The following is a 23,780-nucleotide window of genomic DNA, read 5'->3' as shown; positions in this document are numbered from 1 at the left end:
CAAGAAGTAGGTTTCCCAGAAATAAATCTCTAGCATCTGGGTGACCTTGAAGAGCATAACTAACCCTTGCTCCCCAGCACATTCCCATTCAAGTGATAGGCAGCAGTGTTGTTCCTGATACTGGGGTGTCTTTAGCTGGAACCAAGTCACAGTTTGTGGGTACACTTGGACCACAGTGTCCGGAGACTCCCTCCCACCCTGCTGTGGTCTCAGAAAGGGTCTGTCTTCATCTCAGGCACAGCCCGTGGCTTAGGGACAGTCTCCGCATATTATCTATTAAAACTCAGCTAGAGGGCTAGAGAGATGGTTTTGTGGGTAAGGCATTTGCCTGTGAATCCAAAGGACCCAGCTTTGATTCCCGAGGCCCGTGTAAGCCAGATGCACAAGGGGGCGCATGTGTCTGGAGTTCATTTACAGTGGCTAAAGGCCCTAGTGTGCTCATTCCACATGTACACAGGATTTTACTGGAAATATAATTAAAGGAGAATTATAAGGCACATCTTTTCCAGACCCTAATAACTATGGAAATATAAACAAGTTAGCATCTACTGCACACAAACATCACAAATCATGTCACTTCAACATCGCTGCTGGTGAAGGGTCGGACTGGTTTCCCCACTTGTTACCTCCATCATCATTCCAGAAACAGCTGGTGTTTTAGTTTCCACTTTCATCTCCAAAACAGAGAACAGTTGCTAGTAGATAGAGCAGAGATGCACATCCCATCTGCCACTCCTCTCAGTCTGCTCCAAAAGGAGTATTTGTCATGAATGTAACTGACAGCCACAAGGACAACATGATCGTGTCCCTCAAAACTGCTCTGATAATCCACCATCATTTTATCCAGAGCCACCAGAGATGGTTTGCTTCTTAGTAGCTGAGTCCCCAGGATATAAGAGGTGTCTACAGCCATGAGCACCAATGGTGACCATCCTCATCTCTTAGCTGGGTGCTGGGAGATAGCTTGGTTGGTAAAATACTTGTCTTGTAACATGAGGACCTGAGTTCAATGCCAAGAACTCACATTAACAAACAACAACAACAAAAAATGCCCTTATCTGGAAAGAGTCTGTGTCTGCTCTTGTGACCCTGGCAGTAAGGTGCTCTGGGCTTCACAGGCCCCAGCCTCCGGCCCCACAGGTCATGCCAGGGCCTGGGGAAGTCCTGGTTCTGCCCAAGACCCTTCTCCAGAACTGCTTCAGTCAGCCATGCAGAGTTGCGCCTGGCCTGCCTGGGAAGGCAGCTTCACGGGAAAGCTAAGTCACCTGTCTGAGGGGCCAGTGGGAATCTGAAGGCAATACACTGGAACAGTTTGTCCATTGGCATCTGCCAGCAGGTGTTACTGTGTTGGGGATGAGACAGAAACTCTCCACTATCGGCCTGCCCTTCCCAAGAGCCCTGGTTCGAAGATCTCAACACTGCTGTGTTTGTTTTCTAACAACAGAATGGCCACCCCATCACGGTGGTCCCTAAGGGAAGCCATGCCGGTAGCCTGTACTCTAGCCAGCTGCCACTAAGCAGCATGTTTCTGGCTCCTTCTGGGGAATTGCTGTCTGAACCTATAGCATGCTGGCGAGGATTCACCTGTGAGCTGAGCCGAGGTCTAGTGAACGGGGCAGACCAGAAACTGCAGGCAGCTGCAGACTGCTCTGGAGGCGAGTCCTAGAGGCAGCCATTTCCAAAGTCTCCTAGTTTGCTTGGTGGGAGGTTCCCTGGGGGTAGGGTTAGACACTCACCCCCTCAGCTTGTATGTAAGCTGTGTATCTGCTGTTGGGAAGCGCAGCTCTTCACTCCTGGCCTGGGACACTGAGATGACTCGGGGAAGCCCAGAGCAGGAAGGCTTGTTCCAGGCGGGGTGGGGCAGAGCACTGACATGTGCACCCTATTCGGAGGGCTAGCTCTGTGCCCCATGCTGCGGGCGACCAGGGCTCGCCTCCTGCCTGCCATGTCTCCCTTGCCCCCAGCTCACTGGGCCACAGTAGAGAAATTGGGACCTGATTTAGGTCCAAAGCCCAGCATTATAATACCTTCGATGTCTGACTTTGGGCAAGGGTCTTCACCGCTCTGAGCTTTGTCCCCTTCATCAGGAGAGCAGGAAAGGACCTACACAGGACATGGTGCAAGTCCCTCACATGTAGGCAGTAGGTGAACATTCCGGTCTTCCCACTTAATCCCCAGCTTCTTGTGAGAGAAGTGGCCAGGAAAGCAGGGGCTGTGTGTTCGAGTCGAGTGGTGTCCGTTGGCCCCTCCCCAAATCTGCTCGAAACTTGTGGCCAGCACAGACCATGTGGACCTCGTCCCCACCCGGCATCTCCCAGCCCCGGGTCTCCAGCCAGTGACCCTCCGTTGAGGGCGCAGTTTGGGGGGAACCCTGGCCTTGGCTGCTCCAGGTGGTTAAGTCTAGAGCTGACAAATCAGGGTGGCATCACCGTCCCTGCCTCCAGGCCCCGCATCCTGGTCTGTCCCTTCCTCCTCTAGCCCAGGGCAGGGGGTCTCTACACATTTACTCAGCCGGCTCTCTGAGATTATGCTCACTCTGCCAGGATGCACCTCTGGCATCCTAATGTGACCTGCCCGGGGAAGGCAAGCGCCAGGTGCTAGGAGGTAAACGCAGTGCCTCTTACGTTGGCAACGCTTTGAAGTTTGCGGAGCCCTGTCCTAGCTGCCATTTCGTGAGCACTGGTGAACGGCCTGTGAGGCAGCTGCTTCCTCCATCTTGGATGAGGTGAATCAGGCCCAGAGAGGTTAAGAAACTTGGCCAAGGTCACACAGCTAGTTAGTGAGTTAGCAAGCCACCTCTGGCTGGCAAAGGAATGCGCCTCCCCGTGCGCACTGGGCTGTGGGAGACAGCCCAGCTTGAGACCCCGTGCGTGGGACGGAGCTGGGCCGAGGCTTGTCAGGGTGGGCGCCCCGCGCTGACCGAGCACTGGGGCCCTGCGTGCTGACCTGTGCCAGCGCCAACACTTCCTGTACCCTTGTCATTTGAACCGTGCCACGTCTGCTCAGAAAGGCAAAGACAAGAAGAAAGCCAAGTATGACAGCCTGCAGGAGCTGAGAAAGAATAAGAAGGAGCTGGAGTTTGAGCAAAAGCTTCACAAAGAGAAGGAGGAGATGCTGGAGAAGGAGAAACAGCTGAAGATCAACCGGCTGGCCCAGGAGGTGCGTGTCCTCGCAGGCGAGCCCCGGGCCCGCTGGGCTGTTCTCCATGGAAAGAGCTCAAGGATGGCCCCTTCCCTCCCCAGTCCAGAGAAGGGGACAGTCCCCCCCCCCGCCCAGGGTCACCTGAGGTCAGCCCAGGTTAGGTGTGTGTTTAGGGTGGAGGCTGACCTCGCGGCCCAGGAGCTCAGGCTTCTCTGCTCAGCGAGACCGGTTTTGTGGCCCACGGCCTGAGTCTGCGGTCATCTCCTCTGCCTCGCTTGAGGGCCTGGCGTCAGCCTCCCGCTCGCCTGTCTGTAGGCCTCAGGCCATCTCTTGACCCAGGTTGTGAGTCCAAGACAAGGCCCCCCCTGCTGTATATGAGCCGCACCCCTTTGTGCAGATGGCAAAGTCTGAGGATGACGCCAGTGAGTTCGGGCTATGAATCTGAGGCTGCTCCTCACACAGGGGGTGTCTGGGGCTGGGCCTCTCTAATCTGAAAATGTGTCTAGGGCTGTCCTAGCCAGATGTGTCAACAGCAGTCTTTGGAGTTCTTCCTCTATCCTTGGTAAGATGTTGGTCTGAGCAGGGTGGCGCACGCCTTTAATGCCAGCTCTCGGGAGGCAGAGTTAGGAGGATTGCTGTGAGTTCAAGGCTAGCCTGAGACTACATAGTGAATTCCAGGTCAGCCTGAGCTACAGTGAGACCCTATTTGGAAGAAAAAAAGAATTGTTGGCCTGAACTCCCTAACTGCAGACAATTCCTTCTCTTCTCTTTAGTACTTCCATGAATCAGGATGCCAAGCTGATTCAATTAGAACCAGAACAGTCCTGGAAAATGCAAACTCTATTGGGTTTGGCGTTAAGAATAAATTAACTACAACATTAAGAACAAAACTGAACTTTCAGCCTTGAGGGGAAAACAGGAGTGAATTCAAACTCCTGGAATGCACAGGGAGGCGACCAAAGGACTGTTCTTGGAGAACCCTAATGGCCGCAGGGCTTATGGGGATTCTGACGTCCACCTGTTCCCAGCTTTGCATGAACCTCTTCTCTGATTCTGCCTGACGCCCCTCCCCCCACGCCTATCCCTCTAGTGGAACAAGCCAGGGTATTTTTCGAGGGCGCTGACAAAGCTCCCAGTCCTTCGAGGTGGGGTTGGTAGAGCGGTGCTTCTGGCTCTGTGACTGCTCCCGTGACTCAGCTTCGCCCTCTGGCCTCTCCTTTCTGCGCCGGGCCCAGGTGTCTGAAACTGAGCGGGAAGACTTTGAGGAATCAGAAAAGATTCAGTATTGGGTGGAGAGGCTCTGTCAGACGCGCCTTGAGCAGATCTCCTCTGCCGATCACGAGATTTCAGAGGTAACAGGCCCTTATTTCCAAAGCGGGGACCCTCCTGCTGCCTTTAGCACCACCTGCCTGGGGACAGCGGGAGGCGCGGTGGCCACACTGGTGCCCATTCCACTGCTGGACCTCGTGGCTCCCTCCCTCCCTCTCCTGGGGAAGGGATAGGAATCTGGGTTTATCTCCAGACTGACTACCAAGTCCGGCTGGCCTGAGATGGGCCCAGTTGGCCTGTCATCCTGCTGAAGTGACTGAGAGGGCCCCTAACATGCTCAAGTGGGTCCCAGCTTAGGGGATCAACCATCTGATCGCCTCACTTACCACCCTCAGATGGTATAACTTGGGCATCTCCTATACTTCGATGCCCCCTATCAACCTGGCTGCCTCAGCTGGGCAGTCACATGGCTCTTTTGGCTCCACTTCGAGGGCTGTGGGTCTCCAACAGCAAGAAAAACACATTAGAAGAGCATCGATGCCCATGGGTTGTGGAGTGGATAATAGAATTTCCTTGCAACCCCCAGATGACCACAGTGCCCCCGCCTCCCCCGCCTTCTGTGTCCCCCCTGGCCCCGCCCTTGAGACGCTTCGCGGGCGGGCTGCACCTCCACACCACCGACCTGGACGACATCCCCCTGGACTTGTTCTACTACCCCCCTAAGACACCTTCTGCCCTGCCTGTGATGCCGCACCCCCCACCCACCAGCCCACCTTCCAAGGTCCCGGCGCCTCCCGTGCTACCCTCCTCGGGCCACATGAGCGCCTCTTCTTCACCTTGGGTTCAGCGCACCCCACCGCCCATTCCCATCCCGCCCCCTCCATCCATCCCCACTCAAGACCTCACTCCTACCCGTCCGCTGCCCTCGGCGCTGGAGGAGGCCCTGGGCAATCACCCTTTCCGTGCTGGGGACACAGGCCCTGCAGCCCAGGATTGGGAGGCAAAGAGCCACGGTGGGAAACCCAGCAGCTCCCCGGCCCCCGAGCGGAGCTTCCCGCCCACCCCAAAGGTAGCGTGCCCCTATCCTGCATGCTGTGTCTGTAATAAGAAAGTGGGGCAGTGTGGTTTTCCGTGCCCTAGCTGAGGCTGTGGGGAGGAAACACCATCTTGCCCCACTTTCCAGTGTGGACATCCTGCATGGGTGTGTGCTGTGTTGGTTTCCAAGGGCTGTGTCGCCCGGCATTGCTGTGACCCTTGGGATGAGCAGCAGTGAGTCGGTCACCGTCCTTGCTGTCTCTCTAGGCTGGTGACTTGCAGTGTGGTGCTTAGTGGAAATCTGAATGAACACACCCAGCCATTTCTCCCTGACAACCCCAAAGCCCTGATTGTAAGAAGTGACTCCCCGGTTTAACTGGAAAAGAGGTGTAGGAGGAAGCCAGCGAAGAGACAAGGCCCTGAAACGATAGTGATCGCATGGCCCGGTGCAGCCTCAGGACCATGTGCCAGGTACCAGCTGGCTACGCTGGATGGAAGTAGATGGTTCAGACACCTCTGGCCGCCATCCAGCTACCAAAAAGAAAAAGAAAGATGAGAACTTTCTTAGAAATTTCCAAATATACTAAGAAAAGACTAGGGATGTGTTTTCTTGGCTGTTGAGAGATCGAGCAGTTGTGTTTTCAGAGAGACATATTTGTCATCCATTAGTCCTTATCCAAAGACTCCTTTGGAAGAGGCAGTTCCTGAGGCGTTGATGCTGGCGGGGCCAGGCTCGAGTCACAGCCAAGGTGGTTCTAAACCCTGCGGGCGGGATGTTGGAGTGGTCAGTGGTACCTTGCCAGTGGGTTGTTATCAGGCTAACTCTAGTTCGCAGAGGGAGTAGAGGTTTGAGTAAGCAGCCCAGAGCACGAGGAGACCTGGGCATGTGAGGTGGGAGGAAAGAAACTGACCGATGCTGCCCCTCTGCTGGCTCACAGAGGCCCCGCCTCCTCTGGACCTCTGGCGGGGGTCCTGAGCCCTGCATCTCAGACACAAAGAAGTCTCTAGATTCCTGCCATGTCTCCCCAGAGCCCAGCCAGCTGTTGGATTTAGAGGGCTCTGTCAGCCTGGCATAGGAGATCCCATCCTTTTCTGTAAGTGTCCCCCACGAGGCAGGCAGTAGTTTTTCCTTCATAAACATAATTCTGTAATCAGGGATGAGTTTCTGCCTGATGTGAGAGGAGATGGGAGCAGAGCAGAAGAGGGTTTGTAATGGGGTGCTTAGGGTTCAGGAAAGTCCTTGAATCCTAAACCCTAGGTTCATGCCTAATTTTAATCAAAGAATTGAATTTAAAAGACTGGGAGAGATAATTATTAAATTATTGTATTTATTGAGGGAAGTACAGAGCCAAGGAAAGACACCCATGTGGCTAGAGATCCCATGTGGAAAAACCATGGAAAGAAAAGAAAGCTCAAAGAGCTCCTGCCAAGTGGGGAGCTGGAGGGGGTAAAGAGCCCGTGTGGGGAGTAAGGGCTAAGGGAGCTCTCCCCTCGGCTCAGCCCAGTTGGGTGAAGGTGAGGAGGAACTCATCAGCAGCTGGAAGTTCAGGAGAGGTCACTAGCACAGAGAGCTCACCCTCCCCTGTAAAGCGATTTATAACCGTATAGTGGTGGGCCCGACCTTCAGGCTCGGGAGAACCAGAGGGACAGCTGGTTGGTTACGGCTGGCGGCTGTCTCAGAAAGAGGCTAGCCAAGTTCTGGGGTCTAAGCTGGACCAACCACAGCGTTAGGATTAGATTTAAATCTTAGGAAAGACCTCCCTCCCAAGAAGGGCCCAGGTTGTTTGTGGAAAAACAGGTCTAGGGAACCAGGCAAGAGATCAGAAGTCAGACCATCTTTGATTTCTACCAAGTGCAGGCTTCCCTGCCCTCATCCTGTCTACCCGACCCACTCACCCAGTCTCCCACTTGCATGCCCCTGGCAAGTTGTCATCATACTGAAGCAGGAAGTGTGGGTGACAACATGCCTACAGTCAGTCCAGCCACCAGCAGGCCTCAGGTGGTTGAAATAAACACCTGTATGTGCCTGACATCCCAGCGTCTGCCCGAGGAGGCGGGCCCCCAGGCACTGTACTGCCGAGCCGTTCATTCATTCATTCAGTCAACATGTGTTTGCTGGGCACTGGGGTTGGAGATGAAGGATGCACAGAGGGGAGGAGAGACGGAGGAAGGCAGAGATGCAACCTGGGCAGGCAGAGTACAGGGAGGAACAGCAGTTGCAAAGGCTTTGAGGCTGACATCAGGCTGAGCAGGCTAGGAATGAGGGAAGGGGAGAGGCAGGAAAGGAAAATAGTGAAGCTTATGAAGGGCTCTGGGGGGCTGGGTCAAGGGGCTCAGCAGTCAGTGGGGACCCATCAAAGACTTGGGGTCAGAGCTGTGACCTGATCAGATATATCTGTTTAGGGCTAGAGAAATGGCTTAGCAGTTAAGGCACTTACCTGGGAAGCCTAAGGACCCATGTTCTACTTTCCAGATCCCATGTTAGCCAGACGCACAAAGGTGAGGCAAGTGTAAGGTTGCACATGCCCACTAGGTGGTGTAAGCCTCTGGAGTTGGATTGCAGTGACTGGCACTGCACGCCAAGTCTCTCTCTCTCTCTCTCTCTCTCTCTCGCTCTCGCTCTCGCTCTCGCTCTCTCTAAAATAAAATAATAATTTTTTAAAAAGATAGATCTGGGGCTGGAGAGATGGCTTAGTGGTTAAGCGCTTGCCTGTAGGACCCCGGTTCGAGGCTCGGTTCCCCAGGTCCCACATTAGCCAGATGCACAAGGGGGCGCACGCGTCTGGAGTTCGTTTGCAGAGGCTGGAAGCCCTGGCGCACCCATTCTCTCTCTCCCCCTCTATCTGTCTTTCTGTGTCTGTCGCTCTCAAATAAATAAATAAATAAATTTTTTTAAAAAAAAGATAGATCTGTTTAGAACCAGTCAAATGGGTCCATCTGCTCCTGTAGTACAGCATAGGTTCCCCTATAGGTCACGCTTGCTGGTCCTCACCTCAGGCCTCTGGATACTGTACTCAGCCGCCAAGAACAGCAGATCTCTCATGTCACAGCTCAGGGACTTAACTGTGACCAGAAGAGGTAGCCCTTAAATGGAGAGGCCTCTGGGTAGCCCCCATGGCCACTGAGAGAAAGCTTTGACGATGTCTCTTCTGAGTGGCAGTGGAGCTGGTGTGGCTCTGGCAGCTGACCCACAGAGCCCCTCCGCCCCGTGGTGGCAGAGGAGAGCTGTCTGCAGGGAGCTCCCCCCCCCCCCCAAGGCCTTCTGGCAGTGCGCACGGTCCAGGGTGATTCATGTTGCATGGGTGCGGATTTGCCTGTGTGTCTAAGCGTCATGGCTGTCCCAAGCCACCTCCACCGCGCCCTCACATGGGTCTCTAAATAACCTCTATAGACATTCTGCCCAGGCCCACAGCCTCTGCGAGGCCCTGGCGTGTCCACTATCTCCAAACCTGTCATGATCCACCAGGAATCAAACTTCATCTACAGGCCAGCTGTGAAGTCTGAAGTTCTGGTAAGCCCCTTGGGCCCACTCCACGGTGTGTCTAAAGGGATAAACCAAGGTCGTCTCTCTTGGGCCCTGCTACCTCCGGAGGGGGAGTGTGGTGCAAAACAAAGTCAAATCAGGTGTTATTACCCCCTCACTCACCAAGAGACAAACCCACGTGGGTGTAGCTGATATGGAATTCCTGCTCCCCATTTGACCACACAGCCTAGCCTCCACCTAAAACTGTGGAGTAAATAGTAAAAAACAAGTGTACGTAGCCAAGACTGAGAGATGCCATGTGCCAGGCTGTGTGTGGCTCCGTGAGTCTTCAGAAACACGCGAGCAGGAGATGGCTCCTCTTAGCGTCCCTGTTTAACGAGGAGACTAAGGCTTGGAAAAGGGCCATCAGTTGCCCATGCAGAGCCTGGACCACTTACTCCCGAGTCTCTAGGGTCCCCAAGCCAGGCTCTTACCCACACTGCTGTCTTGCCCAAACCTAGACAGATTTCCAATGGCACTGGCTTGCGCCCCAAGGCCACCCCCTGCTGGGGGACTGGTCAAGGCAGACCCGCTTGCTTGTGCCCATTTTGCTTGTTGCCCCTCAGTAGGACAGAGTTCTGGGTGTGTCCTGGAGAGGCCGGGGAGTCCCCTCAGCCTGGTGCGCGCAGCTGCGGAAGCGGGACTGACCTGCCCCTCACACAATGGCTGGCCTCCCACCCGTGGTGGGCGTGTGGCCGTAGCAGAACTTTGATTACCTTTCAAGGAACCCCCATGCAGACATCAGGGGATACTGAGACACTATCTTGATCTTTTGCTGTCCCATCAACTCTCCAGAAGGCAAAGGTCAAGCTCTGGGACGGCCTCCTCAGTCCAGTGTGTTTTCCGGTCCACAAGGGTTGCACCTGCTTGGCTAAGTGACAGTTACCTTACTGGGGCTCTAGCGTCCGCGAACGTAAGGCATGCTGCCTCTATCTGAGAAGGGACACTGTAGTCTAGCCCTGGGCTAGCAGCCCTGGAGCCTGGCACCAGGGGGCAGATGGCACCTGTGTTTAACGTCCAGTGGGGAACTGTTTTTGTTTCTCTTTCTGGCAGCCACAGGAGATGCTGAAGAGAATGGTGGTTTACCAGACAGCATTCAGACAAGTAAAATGAGTCCTGTGGTAGTGGTGTGTGGTCTTCCCGCCATGTCTTGCCTTGTGTTCTGTGCCTGACTTCTCCGCCCAGTACCTGTCCTTTCCAAGGCAGCCCCAAGCGTCGTCGACAGAAGCCTCAGAGCAGCGCTGGGCCTCCCTGGTCCCTCACAAATGGGGGCCAGGGCTTGCTGGTGTCTGCACTCAAACTGGGAGGGTTTGGGGCAGGGTCCACCCCAGCTCCTGCCAGCTTTGCTGGTGGTAACTCAAAGAGGAACAGGGCAAAGGAGACCCCCGGAAGCTAGGATGAACCCTGTCCCCATCCCAAGAAAAGAAGGAGCTAGCTGAGAGGCGTCCCTGTGCCCCCCCCCCGACCCCAAACCCTGCCTGGCTTAGGAGGCAGGAACAGCTCAGCCCTTCCATCTGTCCAGGGTGCTTCTGTGCACAGGGGTGTCTGAGTGGTGCTGGGCAGGTGGCCACCTAGCCTTCTTGTGTCCCAGAGCCAGCCATTGGATTGGCAGTGTCATCACTACGATAGACAGCTTCAGGTTCGCTGAGATGAGCTTCCAGACCAGCCACAGTTATGAAGGAAGGGATTGAAGCTTTCAGATCTGGGGGAAGTTCCATAATGGCAGAAAAAGTTGGCCCCCTCTTAAAGGATCAAAGAGAGAGAGACAGAGAGAGAGAGAGAGAGGCCCCAAGCAAGCCAAAAGCCACACTACACAGTCCACTTCAGGAAGTCCAGGTGGAACTAAGCACGTTGCATATTTTCCGATTGGAATTTAAAACCCACCAGCGCAGCTGAGGGCTGGACCCTAAGATGCCCCCAGCGACATGGCCTCCAGCCAGGCGGCTGCAGATACAAATGACAAACGAACAAACACTGAATATATTCAAACTACCACAGCCACAAATGCCGAGAGACCCCAATTTCAGGGCCAGTCAGGCTGGCAGTTTCTCCAGCCTCCCCATGTGCTGATTTGACACAGGCAGAAAATAGAAGTTTGCAAAAGAGGCCGCTCCCAGCCCAGGACCCAAGACTAACGGCACAGCTAACCCGTAGGAGGCGCCGTCTGCCGAGCGCTGGCTGTAAACGTGTCACGGATCTCAAGGGAGTCTCGGCAGCTCTGGGAGGCTGTCAGTGCCGTCTTCCTCGTGGTCAGAGTGCGAGGCAGAAGCAGCAAGAAGCAACAAGCTTCCATGACAGCCAGGCCGAGCCAGCAGCAGAGCCTGCATGTGCATCCAGGATGTCAGCTCCACAGGCTGCCCTGGGCTGCTGTATCGCCTGCCTCTCCAAGCACTGTCCCTGCACGCTGAAGGGCTTTTGGCTGGGGACACATACAGCCCCAGAAAGACACAAGTGGGTGTACAAGGCTCCAAGCTTGCAGCCAAACCCTTGCTCCCCTGCCTGCTGACGAGCTAACCTTAAGCATTAACGTCACCCCATGTCACCCCTCTGACCTCAGGTTTTCCATGTGCTGAATGAAGGGTGGGGCCCCCTCTTCCAGAGCCAACAAGCTGCAGTGGCCTGCAGGTCTCCTGAGTTCACACTAGCAGCCCTCCCCGAGAGCAGGTGCTCAGGGCCCACAGAAACGTGACCAGCGTGGCTCAGCATTCGATAAGTAGCAGCCAGGGGTTAGCAGATCCCTCTTGGTGACAGGGCATGGCTTCCGGATCCTGCCAGGTGACCCCTCTGCAGTGCGGACCTGCCACATCCCTTGCCCTGTGCATTGCTGGACGCATGGACCGATCAGACTGGGGTTCCTGGCCCGGGTCAGGCCCAGGCCTCTCTGGAGCTCAGCCTGGGAAATGAAGGCCACTGAGGAGGGTGGCAGTCACATGTCCAGCGATCTGTCTACTGAGGGGTTGATTGTCAGCCCTCATCTTGCGCCATGTGCTGGGTGGGGGTGTCTGGCTCGTCGCAGTGCTGACACAGCCCCAAGGGACGCGTGGTGCGGCCTGCAGGCCGTGTGCTCTGTCAGTCAGCCGAGACCTCTGTGCGCGTCTGCCACAGGGTTCCTACCTTCTGTGGGACCAGGGTGACATTTCGCTGTTCTTGCTCGGGCGCTGCATCCTCATCCCTCAGGCACCTGAGTGACCTGGCTCTGCTCACTGTGCATGAGTTCGGGCGAAGGTCAAGTGCTATGGCTCTGCCCCCTTCTTTTTTAAAATATTTTTAAATTTTATTTTAATTTTTCTTTATTTATTTGAGAGAGAGAGACAGAGAAATAGGCAGGGGACATGAGAGAGAGAGAGAGTGGGCATGCCAGGGCCTCTAGCTATTGTAAACAAACTCCAGACATGTGCGCCTCCTTGTGCATCTGGCTTATGTGGGTTCTGGGGAATCGAACCTGGGTCCTTTGGCTTTGTAGGCAAGCGCCTTAACCACTAAGACATCTCTCCAGCCCAGCTCTCCCCTTCTCACTGTCTTGCTTCTAAATCTTGAGGACATGGTCCCTATAACAACCTCGTGGAGCCAAGACCCTAGAGCTATGTCTTCCCTCCCTCTCCCCTAGGCTGAAGTACTAACCTCCTATAGCAGTGTAGGCACCAGGCAGCCCAGGCTCCCCATCTTCTTCCTCTTGGTACGGGGCATCTCTCTGCCTCCCCTGATCACCTCGTGGGTGTTTTTTCCAGGTTGAGCAGCCTCCTCGGCAGGCCTGGCCTCCTTCATTCTTCCCTGGGTCAGAGCACCGGGCAGAGAAACATGGCTCCCTCCCCCCCCCCCCCCCCCCGCAACACACACACAGCCTGGCCATGGTCTCCACTGGGCACTGGGAAGAGATGAGATTGGACATTTTAGGGCCTGCAAGATGAGGCAAGGGCCACCTGCCCAGGCATCCAGGTCTCAGCAGTGCCCCACAGCCACAGATCCAGTGGGCAGGGCAGGGCCCGAGCCACGCTCCTCACACGCTCCTGCAGCTTCCTGCTTGCCCCTGAGCGAGGCACTCCGGCCTTTGGGGCTGCCAGTCCCCCGCCTGCGCACCCACCCCAACCCACCTGCCCTCCGGCCCCTGCTCCGCTGGCCCTCGGATCCTGACCCTTCCACCCCTTCCTCAGCTGCTCTGAGCTTGCGTTTGTAGCGAGCCTCCGGAGCCCCCACTCTCCATCCTGAAGCTTCTCTCTGCTTCCAGGATTTCCGGAAATATGAGGAAGGCTTTGATCCCTACTCCATGGTAAGAGAGAATGCGTCTGTCCCCCAGCAGTACTTCCAGGAATAGCGGTGCGTTCTGGGCTCTGGGGATCCCAGGCACATGACAGAGCCCTAAGGACGCCCCAGCGGCTCTTTCCTGCAAAAGCTGTGTTCAGGTGGCCTTTAAATAAGAACCTATGATGTGTGCACAGTACACATATGTGCACCTGGGGAAGGGGTGGGGTTCCAACAACGGCACACTGCTGAGCCAGACATATGCTGTGTGTCCACAGGGCCAGCTCTCGCCCAGTCCTCCCAGTAATTCTGAAACTGGTAGGGCCCGGACTTGTGGCCACTTGCCTCTGAATGTACGTGTCCATTGTCTCCCACGGGTCCAGGGACCTTTCACAGACTCACAGCTGCCCCCTGTCATCTGTCTCTAGTTCTCGCCGGAGCAGATCCTAGGGAAGGACGTCCGGCTCCTGCGCATCAAGAAGGTACGAGGTGATGGGGTGAAGGTCAGCCACACCCCTTCTCTTCCCCAGCCACCTGGGCTCCTTGTATCTCCCATCACCAAGATGACTCCTGGGTGTTTTCTCGGGTGTTTTGCTCCTCTCTTGCTCCCCAGGGGCCACCTGCCGCTGCTAGTGTGCGCTGCACCCTCGCTCGCTCACGTCACACCCAGACCCACATCCTCCCCAGGCATCGCTGCCACCGCACTCCTTCCCGAGCACCCTGTGGCCCCACTGAAAGACCTCTCCATGCCAGATCCACGGGCCACTGTGCCCACAGACACCTAAGGCCTGTTCTCCTCCAACCAGGAGGGATCTTTAGACCTGGCCCTGGAAGGCGGCGTGGACTCACCCGTGGGGAAGGTGGTTGTATCCGCTGTTTATGAGGGAGGAGCCGCGGAGCGGCATGGTGAGTGGGGGCTGACCAGGCTTGGTTTGGGAATGGCGTGATGACTGCTCCAGAACCCCCAGCCCCTCCCTCCCAGGAAATCACACAGCTGCCCACTTTGAGCTCAGCTCCCAGTTGCTCAAGAACACCAGGTCTATAACATCCAGTGAGCCTTCAGCCAGTTTCAGGCATGAGCTGAGGCTGCGTCGTGCTGGGACAAGGAAGTGCACGGCCAGATGCTGCCCTGCCCTCCGAGGGCCCCTCTGGCTGGTAGCAGCAGCTGCCAAAATGTCGCAAAATGCTGACAGTAACTGGATTGTCACCCAAGGGCTATGGGAAGCTAAGGTGGGGAGGAGACCGTGAGAATCCTTGGTTCCTTGGGAGAGAGGGGTGTTGGAAAGACGCCCTAGAAGGGCGGCTCCTAAGATGAGCCTTCAGAGCCGACTGCGTGTGCCTGGCCCACACTTCCCAGCACTCGGGGGCAAGAGGTAGGAGGATCACTGTGAGTTCGAAGCCAGCCTGAGACTACCTAGTGAGCAGGCTGGAGGGAGACCCTACCTCAGAAGAATGGGTGGATGCCAGCCTGTGAAGGGGAGGAGGCTCTCCTGGAAGGAGCGAGTGCGTGGATGCAGGGGAGCCATCGTGGCCGGCGTGATGGTTTGTGGAGGTCGCACCTGTCACAACACATGGGCCTAAGGATCTCACACGTGCTTACTCAGCCCTCCCAACAGCCTCCAAGTAGGGGCAGCTTAGGAAACTGAGGCACCGTGCATTCAGAGTACTTCCTCAGGGACCCACAGCCAGTAAACGGTGGAGGCCGGGCTTGAAGGGAGGCAGTTTGCGCATTCAGTGTGCAGGGCCCAGCATGAGCGCCTCTGAGCCCCCGCCCCGGCCCTCACAGTGCAGCCCGGGCCCCGGCTGAGTCTCTGCATGTCTCTGGAGGCCTTTGCTCCTTTCTACAAACGCAGCCTCTGCCACCTCTGTGGCACCGCTGCCCCAGGCTCTGCCTGGCTCCTCACTAAACCCCTCACTTGACAGCACGGGAAACTGCCGTAGCGAAAGCTTGTGCCACATGGAGTACTTCGGGGAGTCCAGGGCCCCCTTCTTTCTGAGGCTAGAGGAGAGAAGGCCGGGATCAGATCCCTTTGGGATGGGAGCCAGTCTCCACCCCCAGTCAGGGGAGGAAAAGTGATGGCGAGAAGGTGAGGGCCAGGGATAGGAGTGGGGTGGAGGTTCCCGGGGCTGGAAGCTGAGCGTCTGCGGTTACCGAGGTAGACTGCGTACCCTGGTAACTGGGTGCCATCCGGTTCTGCTGCCCGTGGCCCTGGCCATGAGCCCCTCAAGGGCACCCTCGGAGCCTTCAGCCCAGCATTCAGAGGGCCTGCTCGGGTAGACAGCCGACCCAGCGCACTGGGTGGCCAGAGCACCTCCCTTCTCCGCCCTCATCTCTGTGCCAGTTGAGGGAGAGCCTGCTGCCTGGCCCAGGGAGGCCACCATCCATAGGTCTGGCCAGGAAAGAAGACAGGAAAGGGCCTGGTCTCTTCCTGGGCCTTCCTGCTACCTCGTGGCTCTGAGCCGCCGTCTTTGATTGGTATGAAATGAGAAACTGGAAGCTCCTGTCCCTCTGCTTGAAGAAAGAAAACTGCTGCCATTTAGTCCCCTGCTGCTTTGGACTTCAGATGGTGGGGGGAGTTCCCAGGGCACGGCTAAGCTGTCTTGGCTGCCACCTTTGGTGACCCAGGCACGTTTCTATAGCCTTCGTGCCCACAAGGCTTCTGTGTGATCTGTGTCCATGGACATCAGAACAGGGAGAAAATTGTCTTAACAAAAAGGGTTGCCATGGCAAAGAGGTGCAGGGCGCCACACGTCACCCATTCACTTAAAGCGTCTCAGTGCCTATTAGCAAATTCCAGGCTCTGAGAAGTCTTGCAGTGAGGAACCTGTTCAGCTTATAACTCAGTCTTCCTACAATTATCAGATCACAGGACAGCTTATCCGGGAACCTCTTTTAACACCACTCACTTCTGAACAGATGTCTGTTGAGTTCCTTTTTTTTTTTTTTTTTTCATTCATTTATTTGAGAGAGAATGGCCATCCATACCAGGGTCTCCAGCCACTGTAGATGAACTCCAGATGCATGTGCCACCATAGGCATCTGGCTTACGTGAGTCCTGGGGAATTGAACCTGGGTCCTTTGGCTTTGCAGACAAGCGCGTTAACTGCTAAGCCATCTCTCCAGCCCTGAGTTCCTGTTCCGAGCTAGATGTTAAAGGAGTTCTGGGAATAGAGTGCTGAGCCGGAAAGACAAGCCTGTCCTCATGGGGTCGACAGGGTAGTGGGAGGGACCATCGGTAAACAAGTGATACACAGTGGGAAAACGCTGTGCCAGAAACAAGCAGGGGCTGGAGGGAAACGAAAAGAGTTGCCCTCCGTTGAGCCCTGCAGGCCGCTCCAGTCTGGCCCTCATTACTGAGATGACACAGACCTGCCTTCCCAGGGCTGAGCCAGCGAGTCCAGCCAGACTGGAGTGGGGGCAAGGACTCGCCTCAGCCCTGCCCACTGTGGAGCCATGTGAGGACACGGGGTCTCTGAGAAACCTGCTCTATTGCCCCTGGCATGCTCAGGGGCCAGGGTGGGTAGCTTCTTGTGCAGACCCCAGCAAGACCCCCTCCAAGCCTTGAGTCAGGCTTGAAGACCAAAAGGCCAACCAACTTCTTCATGCAGGTGGCATTGTGAAAGGGGACGAGATCATGGCCATCAATGGCAAGATTGTGACCGACTATACCCTGGCAGAGGCTGAGGCAGCGCTGCAAAAGGCCTGGAATCAAGGCGGGGTGAGAACAAGCCCCTCCCCTCCCTGGCCCCACCTCTGCAGTGGGGGTGGCCCAGACCAGGGCAGGTGCCCGAGGTTCAGCTGGCTCCTGGATGATACCCACACATCCCAGCCAGTGGACTGGACCTGACAGGCTGCCATCCGAGAACTGTCACTTCCTGGCCTTGAGTCCCAATGACCAGTGACAGAAACACAGACTCTAGAAGGCTGGCGCAGCAGTCCACCCAAGAAGGACGCTAAGGTCTTCCTAAATGTGTACTGACTGGAAATGAGGGTGCTGAGGAGTGCTAGGAAGCTCTACACCCCAGAGGGCAGGTCCCACGGGGGCTGGTGGTAGTCTGCTCTGCATCAGATACCCACCCGGATCAAGGCTGCCCCATAAGGGCTCTCACAGGCTGTGCACTGCGCCACCTGAGGGGTGCCCTCCTACAGACGAGTGTGACTGGTGCCCACTCAGGTTGTGCAACGCACACCTGTGCAACTGTGTGCAGGCAGCTGAGCCTGAGGTATTAAGTTCAGTGCCGAGGAAGCTGACCAGATGGGCCTGGGACCCACATGAAAAGATGTGGAGAAGAGAAGACCAACGGGCAACACGATGACCGTCTTTGACTACCTGGAGGGCCGTGCTAGGATAGAGGGGCAGACGTGATCCAAGAGTGCAGCTAGAGTGCATGGAGGGAGGTCATGGAGGGAAAAAGGTTTCAGCTCAGTCTTAGAAGCTGAGGCAGGGCGGGGGGCCAGTGCTCTTTCTGGACCTGTGAGTGGGCATACCCAAGCTCAGGGTGGACAGTCAACCTTGCCATTAAAGGGACGGAGTGGTAGGATGAGAAAGTGAGGCCAGCAGCTCTCCATTCTGCTTCAGAATCACCTAGAAAGACTGTTAGCAATGCTCTTTCTCAGGATGTACCCCAGGGGCACATCCATGCGTCCACACATGACTCTAGAAGTTGCCGCCTGGCCCTGGCCCACAGATCCACACTTGGGAACACTACTACCTGAAGGTGTTGCAGCCCTCCCTGGGCGGTTGGGAAGATTCCCCAGAGCGTGGGACCCCACACAGGGGCTCTAGCACTTCCTGCTCCCTAGCTGACTCTGGGTTGTGGAACCCAGGAGTGGGAACGAACCGGCAGCTGTCAGCCACCCTTCTATGGTCACATGGCTTCTCCCCACAGGACTGGATCGACCTTGTGGTTGCCGTGTGTCCCCCTAAGGAATACGACGATGAGCTGTAAGTGTGTGTAAGAACGGGCTCCTGGCCTCCTCTCCCATAACCCTAGTTCCTTCCTCCAGCCTGGCCCGGTGGAAGAGATGGTTCAGGCACGCGGCTACTAGCAATCACAGGGCTTAGAACACCCCTGGGCCAGAGATACCCTAGAACTGAGTCAGTGGCCTCAAGAATGCCAACTACTGCCCTACTGATCGTGGCCAGGTTCTTTACATACAAGATCCCAACCAAGGCTCACAGCCTCGCTCAAGCCAAGCACACTGGGAAGTTGGGACAGATTCAGAATTTAAAAATATATATATATTATAGTTATTTATTTATTTATTTGATAGAGAAAGAGGGAGAGAAAGAAAGAGGAAAGAGAGAGAGAGAAAAGAGAGAGAGAGAGAGAATGGGCACACCAGGGCCTCCAGCCACTGCAAATGAACTCCAGGCCCATATGCCCTTTGTGCATCTGGCTAATGTGGGTCCTGAGGAATCGAACCTGAGTCCTTTGGCTTTGCAGACAAACACCTTACCCACTAAGCCATCTCTCCAGCCCAGATTCAGAACTTTTGATGCCCCACTCAGAACCTTATCCCATGTACCATTATCAGATATCAGTTTCTGTGTCCATCTTCACCTCCTGGAAGATTGGCCTGACATGTGCATTCACTGCACTCACTCTGGCTGCGTGTCTAGGCCGCCAAGACCACAGACTCCAGGAAGCACGCTAGCTATGGGCTCTCCAGGAGCCTCACCAGGATGTGGCTCTATTTCCTCGTGTCCGTATCTGGGTGGGTCTCTCTGTGCCCTTCTCCTCGTCTCTCTCCCTCTTCCCCATCCTTCCCGTTATCCCCCTTTTCCTTCTCCCCCCTCATCCATCTCTCTCTCCTTTTCTTGCTTCCTGTTTTTATCTCTAGCTCTGAGTCTCTGCTTCTCATCTCGATATTCTTCATGCATGTTTTCCTCTGTCATTCTCTCCGCAGCATCTCACCTCCATCGCGTGTCATGTCTCCTCCCTAGCCCTCATCCTCATCCCTCATCCCGCTAGCCGCCCTGCTGACCCATCCTCCCATAGATGCCCCTGCCCAGCACACCCCGAAGTCTGCACGCCTTGGTGAACTCGGAACCAGCAGCTCCTGCTTCTGGAGCTCGGGGCTGGGGCAGGAGCCACACGCAGTAACAGAACTTCTTCTTGTCCCCTGCTCTGTCCTGCGCATGTAGCTCTTCCTCCTCTGCAGCCGAAAGCCCCCAGCCGGTCCGAAAGCGGCTTGAAGCTGGTGACCCCGTGTACAGACACGGGTTCCTCCTGCAGCTGGAGCCCACGGTGATTAGGCAGGCGGCCGCAGGGCCCGTCCGCCTGTGCTTCATGCCATGTGCTGGTGATGCCAGCAGGTTCTTTGGACTGGTGTCTGGTGGGGGGCAGGGGCAGCATGCCTAGGTGCCCATCCAGGCTGCTGTCAGTGGCTGAGTCACTGTGGAACTTGAGGAAATGCTCTGAGTCTGGCGAGGGACCTAACCTGAGACCTGGGAGGCCTGGTGCCCACAGCCCTCGGGACCTGTGTTAGGGTGCATGCGCTGCCCAGTTGAGCAGGTGGCATCACACACGGTGTTCTACAGACACAGAAGAGACCTTCAGCCTGACGGGCCTGGCTGGGAGAGCCACAGATGTCCAGCTGAATGAGCTTTGAGGTCATAAAGCTGGTCCAAAGAAGCAGGGTTGGCGGATCCCGTTAGCTCATGGCCTGTTGTGCCCTGTAGTGGTTGAGCTCTGCTCATCTCACATCATCCACTGTTCTCTCCCCACCCTGATCCAGGCTGACTGGGGGACACCCTCATGAAGCCCAGATTGGAGTGTGTTTCCCATCCTGTGCTTGGTGGCTATGAAACAGAATGGATGTGGCCTAAAGCCCACAGCCAGGGCAGCCCCAGGCCAGGACTGCTGTTGGCTGCTCTGCTCTAAGTTCCTTAAGACATTAGGGCCTCGTGTTCTCAAGACAGTGGGCCTGCTGGGCCGTGGCTTCTGGAGTCGCTCTATACTTTCTGTCACTTGTTCTTGACAGGGGACTCCTGAATCTCTTCCTCCCCACCACATGCCCCTGTCGCTTTCCCCTTCTCCTGTGTGCTGTGGCTGGAGTGTCACTTCTCCGAGCTGGACCAAGAGGGGCTCTGGAGGCTGGCAGGACTTTGTGGTACGGGGGTGGGCCTGGCCCTGGGCCAGGGTCACTCACAATGTCCGCCTACCTGGTGTGCTTCCCTCCCCTGCAGGACCTTCTTCTGAAATACACAGAGAGAAACTAAGTTCCACACGGGAGGAACGACCTCTGGACCCAGCCTGCAACCCACTTGGAGAGAGGTCGGTCGTCGGGCGCCCTGAAGCATCCATGGAGCTGCAGACCCCTGCGTCCCTGAGCCAGGGCTGCTGAGAAGCACCCGAGCCCCTCTTCTGAAGGCCTGCCCGAGGTGCAGGTGCTCTGGAGAAGGACCCGAGGTCTGGGCTCGTTTCCTCTGGCCTTACAGCCTTGGCCTCTTGCAGCTCCGGGCACTCCTTCCTTAGCCCTAAGGGCACCAGCTCCCGAGTCTCTTCACTCCCCTCTCTCCTAGTGGCAATTGCTGCTGCAAACCTTACTCTGAACTTCTTAATAAAATAGATCAGTTCCTTTCCCAGCATGTGGGCATGCATATGGATAGAGCAGTGGATTTGAGGCTGTCAAATAAAATCCAGAAGGTTTGGGTACCACTCAAGGGTGGGAAATAGATCCCAGAGCCTTGGTATGGACAGTATTGTGGCGAATCTGAGCTCACTTGGAGTCAAAACTGAGGCAGGAGCGCCCAGGCTGGGCTTCCATGTGTCCTTAGCAGAGAGGCCAGGAATGAAGTCATGGGGCAGGGACTGATTGCTCTGTTTCCCTCAAGGTGCAGGTACCCCAAATGGTCTCATGGGCCACCACTACTTCTCCTGATGACACCAAAGGAGGGCAGGAAGGAGAGATGTGCAAAATGAAGCCCAATAGAACTTCATGGACGATGCAGGAGGCTATCAGCAGGGCAAGGGTCTGTGCACACAGAATGACCAGGGGCCGTGGGATAGAGTCAGAATGGCATCTCAGGGCAACCCAAGATGCAGAGACATGCCACTCCCAAGAGTTCACAGTAAGAGGGGTTCTGATCCAGGCTGCTCTGCAGGACCCGCTCGCCTAGCTCAGAGCTTCATCTCAGTCAGCTCCGCTCTCTCAGCAGCTTCCTCCGAGCTCAGCTGGCCCCTGGGAGTTGGAATCGGTCACCTAACGCTTGAGTGGACCTTTCCTCGTTAGCTCCGCCACTGGCTTTGTCCCGTTTGACCCACCCGCTGAGGTGGTTTCGCTGTGGCTGGTGGTGGCAGGCTTTTCATCTCAGCAGAGGCCAGGCCACAGTGACCTTCTTCTAACCGCTCCCAGAGACAGCGGCCACTGGAAGTGTCCCTGCATTTCCTTATCTAGCACTCAGCTTGCTCGGGAAGCAGTTCCAAGCCAGCTGAGGAGAGGGAACCACGTCTGGACAGTGACTCCAGGCCAGGCCTGCGCTGCGCTCTTGCCTCTCCGGAGCTATATAGGGTAGAGTTCCCGTCACTGGAATGCCTCGGGTTTGGGAGTGTTGACAGAACACTTCTCCTCACAACCGAGGACAGCTAGTATTCTGTGATTCTGCAGTAGTTACCACCTCTCATTACCTATAAAGATCGTGGCCGCGTCCCTCAGCGCGAGGTGCCTGGAATCTGAACCATCTGAAATTCATCTGTAGCTATCTTAGTTATTGGCACCTCGGGGTGAATGATTCATGAATGCTATCAGGCCTTGATTGTGAGGCAAGAAGGAAGGCTTTGAGAGCCTGGGTAGGGGAGAAGGCGGGGAGGCAGGGCACCGGGAGGGCGCGCGGGCACCGAGGAGGCTGCGGTGTAACTGCTCATGTTGCTGTGACGGAGGCTCTGACAAGAGCTACGTAAGGACGCCGGGGTTGACTTCGGCTCACAGCTTGAGGACGCCGTCTGTTATGCTGGGAAGGCAGCAGGGATGACGTGTGGTAAAGTGAGGCGGCTGCTCCTGTTCCATCCACAGTCAAGAGGAGGGGAGAGATGGCTGCTGGCGCTTAACCCACTTTCTCCTTTCTTAGTTTTTTTAAATTAATTAATTTACTTATTTGAGAGAGAGAAAGAGGCAGAGAGAGCGAGAAACCAGGTGTGCCAGGGCCTCCAGCCACTGCAAGTAAACTCCAGACGCATGCGCCACCTTGTGCTTACGTGGGTCCTGGGGAATCGAACCTGAGTCCTTTGGCTTTGCAGGCAAGTGCTCTGACCACTAAGCCACCTCTCAAGCCCTCACTTTCTCCTTTCTATCCAGTCTAGGACCCCAGCCCACAGAATGGTGCTACCCATGTGCAGAGTAGGTCTTCCCTCCTCAACCTAATATAGAGTGCCCCTCACACACATGCCCAGAGGCCTGCGTCCCAGGTCCTTTCAGGTTGACAACATGAACCACCACAGCTGACTCACGAGATCACCCAGGGCTGACAGGACATCAAAGGAGTCAACTCCGTGTGAAAGTTGTCCCATCCTGGGCCCGAAGTACAGCGCAGAGTAATTAGCCTTAATCGCAAAGATCCAGAGATTTGTATAAAGCAGGACCTGGAGCACTTGCTGCCCTGCTTGCAGTGGGGAAGAGCGTGTGGGGAGGACAGCGGAAGTGGAGTTCACAAGAGGACAGGGTCAAGCTTGAGGACCTTTGCAATGACCAAGGACTTCTCGTATGCCCATATTCCCTTCCACACATGGCTCCTATCCGCCCCCACTGGCCAGACACCGCCAACTTACCAGCACTGGCCCACTATGTGATCTTTCTTTATCCCCATTAAATCTATCCTATCCTTAGACATTCAGGAAAATTGACACCAAAGAGGAGTGACTTGTCAGGGTCCCCAGAGAGTCAAGAAGCCCTCTATCCCACAACACAAACATGAAAGGCTGAGAGTTCACACATGCCCTTGACCCTGAACGCTTGGCATCCCATCGCTCTCACTGAAGTTTCTTCCCACAGTTGCTCCCCGGGTTGCACCTCTGTCTTTGGCAGTAGGGCAGTTGGGGTGAAAAGGCCCAGGCTATGTCCTCTGCTTTCCTACACACTTTGGGCCTGTACAGCTGGAATACGTCTCTTCACCTAGGTCCAGCCTGATTCTCAAGTCTCTCGGATAAGAATCTGTTTTGGCACACGCCTTTAATCCCAGCACTTGGGAGGCAGAGGTAAGTGGATCACCATGAGTTTGAGGCCACCCTGAGACTACATTGTGAATTCCAGGTCAGCCTGGGCTAGAGTGAAACCCTACCTTGAAAAACCAAATAAATAAATAAATAAATAAAAAACTTCCCATGCACACAAAAAAAATCTTCACAACATTTTGATGGGACTGACCATACTGTGTGAATATGGTGCCCAGCCAGAGTGACAGACAAAATGGACCATCACACTATCTCTTGGCTCTGCCCTCCTCTAGCTGGCTTCCTTCACAGGTGCCAAGGAAGCCACGAGTTTTCTAAACATGTTCCAGCAGGAAGCGCAGCCCCGGTGGGAAAGCACACATCCTTCCCTGCAGCTCAGTGTCAAGGTGAGGCCAACCTA

General features: G+C 55.7%; 1 protein-coding gene and 1 long non-coding RNA gene across 5 annotated transcripts in view; one reads left to right on the top strand and one right to left on the bottom strand.

The window, feature by feature from the left end:
- Ush1c (USH1 protein network component harmonin) overlaps positions 1–20,799 on the top strand; it is a 50,613-nt gene extending 29,814 nt beyond the window's left edge. Inside the window, exons 16-27 of one of the 3 annotated variants that reach the window (XM_004650825.2) lie at positions 3,007–3,159; positions 4,377–4,493; positions 4,997–5,479; positions 8,837–8,956; positions 10,022–10,072; positions 13,194–13,235; positions 13,636–13,689; positions 14,014–14,113; positions 16,817–16,926; positions 18,098–18,153; positions 19,357–19,459; positions 20,401–20,799. In XM_004650825.2, coding sequence (XP_004650882.2) covers positions 3,007–3,159; positions 4,377–4,493; positions 4,997–5,479; positions 8,837–8,956; positions 10,022–10,072; positions 13,194–13,235; positions 13,636–13,689; positions 14,014–14,113; positions 16,817–16,926; positions 18,098–18,153; positions 19,357–19,459; positions 20,401–20,433 — 1,422 coding nt within the window. In that variant the 3' untranslated portion in view covers positions 20,434–20,799. Of the gene's footprint in view, positions 1–3,006; positions 3,160–4,376; positions 4,494–4,996; positions 5,480–8,836; positions 8,957–10,021; positions 10,073–13,193; positions 13,236–13,635; positions 13,690–14,013; positions 14,114–16,816; positions 16,927–18,097; positions 18,154–19,356; positions 19,460–20,400 lie in introns of those variants that run through there. The other 2 variants (XM_012950267.2, XM_004650828.2) reach the window with 2 other exon arrangements.
- The window catches only part of LOC123459339, a 29,117-nt gene continuing 9,628 nt past the window's right edge, over positions 4,292–23,780 (bottom strand). Inside the window, exon 4 of one of the 2 annotated variants that reach the window (XR_006636225.1) lies at positions 4,292–4,386. This is a non-coding gene — a long non-coding RNA (uncharacterized LOC123459339). Of the gene's footprint in view, positions 4,387–18,655; positions 22,212–23,780 lie in introns of those variants that run through there. The other variant, XR_006636224.1, reaches the window with a different exon arrangement.

The sequence above is a fragment of the Jaculus jaculus genome, chromosome 3 (assembly GCF_020740685.1).
Source record: "Jaculus jaculus isolate mJacJac1 chromosome 3, mJacJac1.mat.Y.cur, whole genome shotgun sequence".
In the NCBI taxonomy this organism is placed as follows: Eukaryota; Metazoa; Chordata; class Mammalia; order Rodentia; family Dipodidae; genus Jaculus; species Jaculus jaculus.
The sequence above is the reverse complement of the archived record's forward strand: the minus strand, read 5'-3'. Positions and strand labels throughout refer to the sequence as shown.